Source organism: Pelobates fuscus, chromosome 4 (assembly GCF_036172605.1).
Source record: "Pelobates fuscus isolate aPelFus1 chromosome 4, aPelFus1.pri, whole genome shotgun sequence".
NCBI lineage: Eukaryota > Metazoa > Chordata > Amphibia > Anura > Pelobatidae > Pelobates > Pelobates fuscus.
This window is the reverse complement of record NC_086320.1, coordinates 91,728,458-91,740,874: the sequence shown is the minus strand read 5'-3', so window position 1 is coordinate 91,740,874 and position 12,417 is coordinate 91,728,458. Positions and strand designations below refer to the sequence as shown.

Sequence of the window (12,417 nt, the reverse complement as noted above, 5' to 3'; positions counted from 1 at the left end):
GTTGTGTAGCTACCACTGACCTTTGTGGTCTGTACTTGCAGTAAGCCATGTCTGCTATCGTTTTAACAGTGTGCTGCTTTTTAGAGTTAGGGCTCCATGTTCTTGTCTATGCATTTTAGTTTTAAATGTATCACCATTCATTTTTTTTTTTTAGCAAAAACATAAGTCACTGCTACAGCGTTTCACATTGATTTCTTTAGATTTAGACAATATAATGATGTAGACATTAGCGGTCTCTGCATTTTTGCGTTTACATACTGTATATATGTCTGTGTAACTGAGCAAATTGCAGGCGTGCTCTGTGTTACTTTGTAATTCTTCATGCAATGTATACACACGTGTAATTTTATTTATTCATGTATTCTTTAGTGATCGCTGTGGATATTGACCCTGTGAAACTGAGTCTGGCTTACAACAATGCAGTGGTGTACGGCGTGGCAGATCACATAGAGTTCATACGTGGTGATTTCATGTGTTTGGCTCCTGATTTGAGAGCAGATGTTGTATTTCTTAGCCCTCCGTGGGGAGGACCAGACTACTCCAGCGCCGAGACGTTTGACATCAAAACAATGATGTTGCTAGATGGATATCCTTTTAGAGATTGGTTCGACCTGCCTAAATTGTTTCTCTTTTAAAAAAACTCAAAAAGGCTAGAGCAGGATTGCGCTCATACATTGGAAAACTAACAGGGTTATTTACAAAAGTGAACATGTAAAGTGGATTTCAAATTAGCCATACTGGAAAGGCTCTACTTTGACATAACATTTTAAATTCAAAATTAACCTTAAATTTACTTAAAACTTTCACTTTAGTAAATAATTCTGTAATTCTGCAAACTTTGTTTAGCATCAAATACAATAAAAAAATTAAAAATTAAAAGTCAGAGACTTCACTAGTTAATATGAAGGTGATTAGTTATCTAATTGTAAGTTATTCAGCCGAATGGTCCCTTATTATTTAAACCTTCATTTCTCAGTGATGGTGGTATCACATTTTGCTAAGTTAAAGAAGTTTTGTGATTTATGTTTTTATTTTATTACATAGACCCACAGGAGATAAGGAGAGAGAAGGCAGAAGAATAAGGCTGAAAAATGTAATAGGCAGTGGATGATGTAAAAGGCTACTGTAGAAGCTACATATAGCTAAGCTCAAGCATGCATGGGCGGTAAATGGGCGGCATGGCCTGCACAAGTATTTTCACTGACCATGAAAGATTACCCTGTATCTGTTGGTAGATACCTACAGGTCCAGGTCAGTAGATTTAGAATAAACCATTTAAAATCACACCTGATACTTATGCATAAACCTGCTGCCCTGTTATCAGACCATCTCGTGAGAATTAACAGCACCCCGAGGAAATGGTTGTCTTTATTCTTCATATAAATGAGTGCATTCCCATTTCACACCTTGTGTATAAACTAGTTTCTATAAATTAAAGGGTCATTTCAAGCAACATTACCACTTATTAACTGTGCACCAGAACTATTGCAGCCTCATTGATAGGGGTATGTATTATCATTTAAAATGAGAGGAACCTGGTTGGTGGAGCCTCTTCATAGTCTGGTAATGGTCTGGCTGCTGCAGGTATTTCCTGTGCAAGTGCTGTAGTTATATAAATTATGAAGGTGAGCTGCCTCTTTTCTATGCGTGTTTTGTGCGTAAAGTGTATAATCCAGTAAAACAAATGTTTTTTTTCTGCACATTGCATCCCTTTAATGATTCATAGAGACTTCCATCACTTTGTGTAGTTTATAATGCATCTAATTTTAAACGTACAAAACAGAAAATGCACCTTATTTTCCTTTACGTTCTTCCACATTTGAAGTTTTCCGGCTTTCCCAGCAGATTACCAGAAACATTATTTATTTCCTTCCCCGTAATACTGACATGGAGCAGGTAAGGCTGTTCATTTTGAGATTACATGAAAATTATTTGTGTTCACTGATTTTATGTATTGCTCAGTGTTCAGAGTGATGATGTATAACCGTGGCCTGATGAACATCATAGGAAATTTCAACAACAGATGTTATTGAAAACCAATTGGGAGTGCCCACGTCTGAGGCTATAAGTCCACACAAGGGTGTTCCAGGAAGGGAGAGCGAACCCCCAAAGACTTAGACAGTACAGAGAGCCTGGGCACACCACAAAGGCATTCTTTATTAGGGAACAAAGAACAGCAACGTTTCGACTCAAGCCTAATAAATGCTCCATGTAAAAGCCGAAACATTGCTGTTCATTGATCCCTAATAAAGACTGCCTTTGTTAGAAATCTTTGGTGTGCCTGGGGTCGTTTCCTACATACATTGCATGGGATGTGTATAAACTGTTCTCTAGCTATGAATACCCGGGGTGTATTTCAGCTGTCTGGAAGACTGCCACTAGAGGTATGTTTAGCCTACAATGTAAACATTGTAGTTTATACAAAAATCTACAGGACCTCCACGCCAAGACCACTTCATTAAGATAAAGTGGTCTAAATGACTTTAGTGATCTTTTAACAGTGGTTATAGTGCTTGCTTCACCTTTAGTTGCTAAAAGTCTAGAAAGTTTGAAGCAATGATAAAGAATAGTCTTTAAAGCCAGTAAACCCAACACTCCTCTTAACGTAGTGAAGAATATCCCACCATCTGATAAAAGGCCATTGTTTAGACTACTACTGGAACCTTTCGAAATATGGACACTCTTATATTTGCATTTTGCATGCTGTTACATACAGGCAAACCATTATCCTTTATTTACAGAAAAAATAGAAGTATCACAGTACAGAAGTATTACATTTTGATATTTTCATGCCCATAATTACTCTACCGTAGAATTAAAGGAACACTCCAAGTGCCATAGCCATTATAGTGCGCTGTGCTGTTTATGGTACCTTCCAGGGTACATAGGAAAAATTGTTTGCAAACGGTTTGAGAACATACCTTGGGTTTGATAGCCAATGGGGTCATACGAGCGCTGGTCACAGCCTTCAGAAAAGCCAGAAGGTTTTGCACAGTTTGGTATTTCTTAGTTATGTCCTGCCATGTAGGGCCGGTTCATTGGCTGTGAGCATCACTTGAACCCTCTCAGCCAATGAGCTAAGCCCTGCACCACCAGTGTAGCTCAAAGAGAGCATCTGGCTCTCTTGGAGGGGGTAACGGCTCCTGGTGGACACCAGGCAAGTTGTCAAACTGTTTCCAAACATTTTAACTACTTATCCAGGGAGGTTGTTGGGGCACTCCTAGCACCAAAACGACTAAATCACACCAGTATATGGTCATTGGAGTGTCCTTTAAATGTTTAGTTCCAGCAGTGTGTATACTTTTACTGCAAAGAATAGTATGCATCGTTGGAGGAATGAAACTCTTTTGTAGAAGTCTCCTAAAAACAGTGCAGATAGAAAAAGCACATATTTTTGAAAAACAATTTTTGAAATCGTGAGCATTGGGTCAGATAGCTGACAAGCTGAAAGAAGGTGCATAAAAATGGCAGTCAGAAATGGGAATGGGAAAGATAGGCAATGGATTTCATCAAAAACTTCAGTATACGAAAATGTAAAAAAGAATAATAATAATTTACTTTACACGATCTTGTAAATATATTCAGACTAGGCCAAGTTTGCTTTTGTTTTTTTCTTTACATATAAATTAGTTTCCAACATTACAAACCGTGGCATACAATTTTTTAAAAAATGTTTTAATGCAATCACAGTAAATGTTTTTAATTGTGTTGCTCTTTTTTATTTTTTGCTTTAATTTTTTATTTGAAGCCATTTTGTGTCATTGCCATTGCCAATACACAATTAGCACTTTGGACTTCATTCCTTGCACATTAATTAATTAATATTCTAGTATCAGCAGGTGTCCAGTCATTTGTAGTGGAGTCACCAGGACGACCAACTCTTGTAGACAGTAGATAACTGCGTGTTGCATCAAGGGAAATTCCCAAACTCCGTATCTTATTTCCAAGGTTCTGTTATGGCCAGTTGTCAGCAAAGTTGCAAGACAGATAAGAGAAGGTGTGCATTTATAAGTGACATTGATTCCAAATCCAAGATTTTTTAAATGAACACTCCAAGAACCATAACCACTGGACACCCCCATGCACCTGTGCCACATCCGGTCTAAAGCACGGCCGATGCAGAACCTCACTCGGTGGCTGAGAACGCTTTATAGAGCTAACTGGGTTCTCCTGCAGGAGAAGACAGCAAGCAGAGATGTAGACTGTAGTGGTTATGGTGTTTCTTTAAATGTCGCTGTTTAATGTCACTAAAACATGTACAACATGTCTGTGGCATTGTTTATTGCCAGCAGTACATTATTCTGCTATAAGCTTAAAAATAAGTATGAGTTTTGTTTAGTTTCTTGAATGCTTGACATGATGGGACATGTAATCAATTTAGTGCCATTATTTTTACATGACATTATGTAGCTATAAATGAAGTACTTGATCACCATGATGTATTTGTTACGGTGTTACTTTTTTGCAGATTTTGCGTGTTACTGATTTGTTTAAATCTAATATATTCTTATCTGATTTCACATTTTAAAAGATATCCCTTTTTTTTTTTCCACAAATCTGTCTTATTTACATTCAGACTGAGAGGCAATTATATGTATCAAATTATATATATAATATATATATAATCCAATCTCTGGCACTCACCATACATAGAGAAATAAGTCCAATATTGCCCGGGTGCTTCCCAGCGCAAAAATCTATAAGGTAAATAAGCGGAGCTCATTTATTTTTTTTTTAAAGTGTGTAATGAAAATGAAATCAACATTTCGACCCTCCTGGGTCTTTATCAAGAATCTTGATAAAGACCCAGGAGGGTCGAAACGTTGATTTCATTTTCATTACACACTAAAAAAAATCCTGTGGAGTGCACCGCTTATTAGTATCTTATATTTTTATATATATATATATATATATATCTACATCACATACCCCTGTACTGACCGGGTTTTACGATTCCATGTACAGTTTTCTATAATGCTTCCAAAATGGAAGTTGACTCCAGCCTTAAGTTTCCCATTAACCCCTTTGTGGTAGCCAATGTTTAGGGTAAGTCATTGCCACATGTCTTGGTGACCTCCATACGCTACATGTTGTCCATTTTAAGACTTCTCTTCACCCAGGTAATAAGCCTTGTCACTGCCACTATATGTCCCTTTTTAAAGGAACACTCCATGCCCTACAGCACGTTATAATGTAAAGTACCAAGATTGCCCTGGCATACTCAAAGGATAAATAGTCAAACGGTTTGTGAGCGGTTTGATACCTTTGGTCTGGTAGGCATTGCTCCTGTGGAGCTCCACTGAGCACCCAGGGCTGGTTTATTGGCTAAGCACATCAGCTGAGCGCACTCAGCCAATGAGTGCCACCCTGCACAATGGGGCTAGCCTATTGCAGGGAGTTTATGGGCTGCAGAATAGGAGGCAACTGGCAACCAAGCACAAGATAGTTGTCAACATGTTTTCAAACTGTTTGACTAGTTGCCCTGGCACCATAACCACTACTGCAAGTGGTTCATAGAGTGTTTGTTTATTTTTAGGGATAATCCTCGAATGTCTTAATTAGCCCAAGCGGTCCGGGTGATATTTTGTGCATATGCTGACATCTGATAACTGCTTGCGCAAATAAATAAATGTTAGTCTAATAATCTGAATACACTCTATGCATATTAAGGTTATTTAACTTTTGTTGCTTTAAGCCTTTAAAAATCACAACCTCTGGCACTGCAAGACTGCATTAGCAAAAACCTTCTAGTTTCATTTTTAGTTTGTGTTTAATATGTACATATTATATGTGGTTAATTGAGAGAATATCAAAGCATTTATGTGCATCTTGTGAGCGTTTCATTTTCCCGTTTAGTGGGCAAGATATAGCTTGTGGGCTTTTTATAGCAGTGCTTATTGCATTGGCACATTCTGACTTTAATGGGGGTCCTGGCATCCCTCAGCACATTGCTTTTAACTGGTTTTTTTTTTTATCAGCTTTGTTAGTTTTTTTTTTTTAAATTTGAATAGCACTTTGCTGATCTAACCTAGAAAAAAAAAAAACTTATTAGCAAGATTAGACAGGTAACACAGAAGGCAAGTTATGGTGTTTCTAAGTTAGCTTTTTAAAGGGGAATTATCCCTACCCAGGATTGTTTTTTTGCATTTTATTTACCTATCTACCTTATTAATCAAACATGCATTTTGTGAAGTTTGAGAAATAAGATTTAAATATAGAAATCCACACCTTTTTATCCTGCGTCTGGGCATCCCGCTTTAGCGTCCATGTTTATAATAAGTTGTGTCTTTTGCATCTGGCTGTCAGTGTCTTCTCCTCTCTGTACGCATTCTCTACACTATGAAAACTATGAAACGACGATGCATTTACTTGCAATGTGTGCCCTTGCTCTGTCTTGACTAAATTGTATTTTGATGGTATTTGCGAACTCTTTAATGTAAAATTAAATGAAAATGGAGAATTGCATGTTTAAAAAAAAAAAAAAAAAAAGGAACAAAGTTATCATTTTTAATGTTTTATTCAAGTCTGTAATTTATGGAGAAGTGGTGGTTGCCTTTTAAAACTGAGCACCATAACCACTAAAACTTGTCATACGAGTGCTTTTAGCCCACGAACGAGTAGCTGCATTGAACAAACTGGCATTTGACTTCTCCCGCCCTGAAAAGAGACACGCAGTGCAGGCTGCTGTGCCAAATCGGTTTGACAGATTATGCTGAGACCGTGCCAGAGCTTTTCAGCGGACTCTGTTAATTTCAGGGTAAAACCAGAGGGAACTCACTGAATCATCTCTGCAGAGCCAAACCTAGAGTGTGCTGTGTATATCAATATCTAGTTCTATATATTCGTTCCCAGGAAAGAAAAGCTGATGTTATGTGGAAAAGGCTATTTAGATACACTATTGCTAAATCTAGGTAAGAAAGAGGAAGTTTATTAGAGTGCATTTTATTTTTAACACCAAAATAAATGGTTCCACTTTTTAAATCCTTTTTGCTGACCGCTCAACGCTCAGTGTAGCTAAAACCGTTTGCTTCCCATTTCATTTTGCCGAAGTGAAGAATATATGTTCAGTTTTAGGAAGCCTGTCTGAAAAGTGAAACATGCTGTCACTGTGGCAAGCAAGTTATATGCTCCGTTACACTAGAAACGTGATGCGAATGGAGAAATGCATTGATGCAGTGTAAAGTTATGCTGTGATTTATACCAAGTGCATGTTGTGTTTTCTTTTTTCCCCACCTGGGAGGTGTTTGAGGTTTTTTTTGTTTGTGTACAATGATGGAAGTTAAATATGAGCAGTAGGCGTTACATAATAATGTATAATACCATTGTAGGATGACAACCTACTGATGTTGTATGTCATCACAGGGGCCTAAAGCTCACTGTAGGAGTTCTATGTACTAAAAAGCCCTAATTGTCTTATAACTTGCTCTTAACTCTGCTACTTGCTCTGATTATGGCTCCGAGATTGTTAGGAGTATTTTAAACCTGTACACAAGGACTATACCTTAGAGTTTGTTTCCTGAGGGACAATATGATGACTGCAACATCGGTTCTTTAGGCACCTCTTGCTTTTACGATTTCTGAAGATTGCACCCCAACCTTGCACCTGCAGTGGACTTTTAAAATTTCTACAGGAGGCTTCAAGGGCACTTGCTTGTTTCTTCAATTTAGAATGGAATACTCCACTGTGGCTTGTGCTTCTGGCCTGGAATCGTTTTTCAGAAAGCTGGGTGTACTATTCTCTCTATTTAATCAGCCTGGAAAATCATTGCTGGTTGCCTGGCCCTACACTGCATTTACTGAGCACACTGCCATGCTCTGGCCAGACGAGGTGGACAACCTCCACCGCCGGCATCAACCAGATTCTCAGCTCCTTAAAGGCACAGTGCCCTTTATTGCAGTAGTCCCCAATGATGCAAGAGTGCTCTTCTACATCCTCCTGGTCTCCAGTCTGGCAGTATATTCACTTTCCTTAACCGGCTAAACCGATCTATATCTCCTGCCTATTGTTTCTCCTGGGATCCTGACTAAATTACTGTAGACCAGTCTGGACATTTTGTTTCTAATAATTTTTACTATACACTGTCTTTGGAAATGCCCAAAACATCAAGCTCATTGAGCGAAAGGGAATTAGGACCCTAGGACTAATATTCCTATTTTCAGTTTTACGTTAATTTAGTGGGATTTATTGGCTTTATTTCATCATCCCACACATCTATGATTTATTTAGTTATATATTTGTTTTGAGTGCATCAGATTAGAGCTATACAATTGCTGTTTTTTGTTTTTTTTTACTTTTCTAAAAGAAAACTTAAAGGGACACTATAGTCACCCAGACCACTTCAGCTCAATGGGGTGGGGGGAGGGGGGGGCAGAGATAAGGGAGCCCGGCGGTGAAATAAGGTGAGTAACTGAAGGGGTTTTAACATCCTTTACCCCCTTGAAATGTGTTGTGCATTTGATGCACTTTCTGCTCTTGAGCAACCTATGTCCCGATGCTGGACTGTTCTAAATGGCTTGTTTTCAATTCGCCTTTTGTATTTTTTTTTTTTTTTTTTAATACATATTTACTGTCATAATGTGCAGTTTAGAGTCTAAGCCCCAAACTATTTTGCAGCAGCAACGACTTCTGGTGCATTCTCTAACTACAACAGCCTCTTATCTTCCCACTTCTTGGTGTACATACTCTCCCATACGTTTGTATGGTCATAGATTCTGCTAACATACATTGCAATGCTCTCATGTATGCATTCCCAATGTTTGCTTGGGTTTATCACCTTTTCTTTTGTCATAGGTCTACCTTTATTCTTATTTCTTAGGCTCTTATCACCTGGTGTCTATATCCCTAATCTCCCTTGACTGTGATTCCTTGTTCCTTATACCTCCTTCAGACATTTTCCTTCTGTGTGTCTGGCCATATTTCCCTGCTACCTTCTGGTCTCCGTACACACAGCTTGGGCATCTTACTCACTGAAGATTATGTTTGTAAATCACGAGGGTGATTTATTACCTGTTTGGACACTTTTTTTTTTTTTTTAAAGCCTTGTGTATTACATAAGTATGCCTAAACGTCTTAAAGGACCACTCTAGGCACCCAGACCACTTCAGCTTAATGAAGTGGTCTGGGTGCCAGGTCCAGCTAGGGTTAACCCATTTTTTTTATAAACATAGCAGTTTCAGAGAAACTGCTATGTTTATTAATGGGTTAAGCCTTCCCCCAAATCCTCATTGACAGCCGCTAGAGGCGCTTGCGTGATTCTCACTGTGAAAATCACAATGAGAGCACGCAAGCGTCCATAGGAAAGCATTGTAAATGCTTTCCTATGTGACCGGCTGAATGCGCGCGCGCAGCTCTTGCTGCGCGCGCGCAGCTCTTGCTGCGCGCGCGCATTCAGCCGACGGGGCGGAACGGAGGAGGATCGGAGGCAGAGATCTCCCCGCCCAGCGCTGGAAAAAGGTAAGTTTTTCCCCTTTCCAGAGCCGGGCGGGAGGGGGACCCTGAGGGTGGGGGCACCCTCAGGGCACTCTAGTGCCAGGAAAACGAGTATGTTTTCCTGGCACTAGAGTGGTCCTTTAACCCCTTAAGGACACATGACGTGTGTGACACGTCATTATTCCATTTTATTCCAGAAGTTTGGTCCTTAAGGGGTTAAGTTGATTCAGGATTTTTTATATTTGTCATCTTTTTATAAAAGAGGGGGGGAAATGTAAAATAGATTTTGTTTTGGATTTTCTAGAAGGTTACATCGTAAAAAAAAAAGCCAACTTCAGGAGGCTGATGGCAATATTACAGCTAAATGACCATGTTGAACGTTCCTCAAGAAACCATGGAATATCTTCAGAAGACACACATGTTCCTCCCATTGATCTTGGATTCAGTGTGATCACCATGCCCCCAATATGGAGAAATATTTAAAAACAAAATACAAAATGCCCCGCTAACTCAGAAATAACATTTTATTTCTCCATACAAAACAAAGATAAAATGGCTTGATACTTAAGCCAAACAGGCAAAATTTCTTAGCGAGAGAAATAACCTAGCAAAATAACCTTTACTTGCTGACGAGCTTTAGAAATAAAGTAAACACCCCAATGTTTTAATAGAAGCAAGCTGAGACTAATTAGAAAATCTAGCCAAATGGGTAAAAAATAGTGTTTATTAGAAATATCAGACCAGACAGTGCAATGAAGACAATACAATAAAACCAGATCTGTGGGCTGCTGGCTGTTCCTTTCTTTCCATTTCCCCTGGGTTTGACGTTCTGTCTTCATCTTTGGCTGAATACCGCGGTCTTTTTTGAAAATACCGACCGCGGTTTCTATCTGCTGGTTGCTGTCTGGGCGGTTGCTGTATCACTCTGCACCTACTTTGTTCATCTTCACGGCTTCACCTCCACTGTGGTCTTTTTTGAAGATCCCGACCGCAGTGTGAGAGAGTTGGAGTTCCCATAACGAGGGTTTATCTGGTTGCTCTTTGATCCGCCCGACATCACCTTTATTCTGCCTTCCCAGGGAGGACTTCCGGACTATTACTGTTTTTTTTTAATTTTATTTTATTTCACTTAGTAGTATTGTTTCTTGTCTTTTGTCTTTTATTTTTATATATTTCATTTATTCATCTTCTGGTTATATCTACCTCAGGTGGGGGCCCACACCGAGGACAGATATATATTTTTTCCCACTTATTATTACTATTGTGTTTATTGGTATATAATTTTTTTGCTTTTTTGTATCCACCCTACCTTCACTTAGTGATCTGACCTCTATATATATATATATATTCTTTATATTGAGGTTATTCCATCTTTTCGGCCATTCAGTGCAGTTAGTTTGTGGATACATTTGGTGTCATTTAATTTTTTTGTTATTTTGTTTTATGATATTTTTGTATTTAATTGTCCGGTTAAGGTATAACAGTGGTGATCGGAATTAGTCCTTTGCTTATTTATTTTATACTTAATTAATAAATTATTTTTGATAATTTTTATACTATTTATCTAGTTTTATATTCTTAAGCGCACACACCCTATTTTCCATTTCTGAGTATATAACTCATTAAGTCGCTAGAGTGGGTGTGTAGCTGCTACTCTTCTTTTTTATTCATTTATTGATTTATTTGTGGTGTTATCACTGCATGTACCGTTTTCTATAAATACAATAAAACCATAATATTGTTGACGTAATTCATATTAATTGCCATTAAATAAGTTTAAATGTAGTGACACAAATCTGTATTCTAAATAGCATTGGTCTAAGGAGGAACATTTTTTAATAAAGAAAAAAAACTAAATTAGATTTCAATATTTTTTTTTTTTTTTTTGTCTGTTAGATTTTTTTCTTTATTAAAAAAAAATGTTCCTCCTTAGACCAAATGCTATTTGCTGTGAGAATACAGATTTGTGTCACTACATTTAAACTTATTTAATGACAATTAATACGAATTACTTCAACAATATTATGGTTTGAACATTGAACAGAGTATAAAACCTCATGTTGTCTGGGATGTGCAATGTCAATAAAAAAATATTTGGCATCCATATAGTCAAACCAAGGTACCCAACCCTCACCTCTCGAGGCTTAAAACCTATTGCATGAGCAAAATTTCTACTGGAGAGGAACTTCCCTTGCATTCTGTGTCATTATGTTCTTGCCTTGAGGGGTTGAAATGGTTGCCCTACATATTGTACTGAAAATGTTAAACGTGAACTAATCATTTATATAATTAATATTGCAATGTACGTATTCTTTTATAGAAGACTTTGGAGAAGCACTAGTGAAGTAGCTTCCATACTTGTACATGAGGCAGTACAAGATGCAGGACACGATCTGCCTTTAAACTTGAAGATGCTTTTATTGTAGTGCTATTGATAACATAAGCTTCTCTTGTGACAGTACCTAATGCATGGTAATTTGTCATTGCAATTTGGAATATTGTTTTATACTTTAGAAACACCGGGAGTTACCGTATATTTTAATCTAGCTTGCTGTATTATATTTTGTTGCATGGATTATTTTGTTTAATTATTCTCCAAACACTTAAGCACACATTTTAAATGAGACCTGTCACACCTCTTGATTTTACAACACAGAATAAAACATTGAAAATCGCCTTTAAGGTAAAGGACCCTTACCTGGGTCCTCACCGGGATCCTGGTCTCCTCTTCTCGCTAGGGACACTATAATCACCAAACAACTTTAGCTTAATAAAGCAGTTTTGGGGTATTGATCATGCCCCTGCAGTCACAGCGCTCAATTCTGCCATTTAGGAGTTAAATCACTTTATTTATGCAGCCCTAGTCACATCTCTCTGCACGTGACTTGCACAGCCTTCCTAAACACTTCCTGTAAAGTGAAATCTAATGGTTTTTTTTTTTTTTTTTTAATTTATTTATTTTTTTATTCATTCCATTTCTGACATTT

General features: G+C 37.9%; 1 protein-coding gene across 2 annotated transcripts in view; it reads left to right on the top strand.

The window, feature by feature from the left end:
- TGS1 (trimethylguanosine synthase 1) overlaps positions 1-12,417 on the top strand; it is a 53,738-nt gene that overhangs the window by 21,974 nt on the left and 19,347 nt on the right. For both annotated transcript variants that reach the window (XM_063451384.1, XM_063451385.1), the window contains 2 exons: positions 370-588; positions 1,820-1,896. In XM_063451384.1, the coding sequence (XP_063307454.1) occupies positions 370-588; positions 1,820-1,896 (296 nt within the window). The remainder of the gene's footprint in view (positions 1-369; positions 589-1,819; positions 1,897-12,417) is intronic.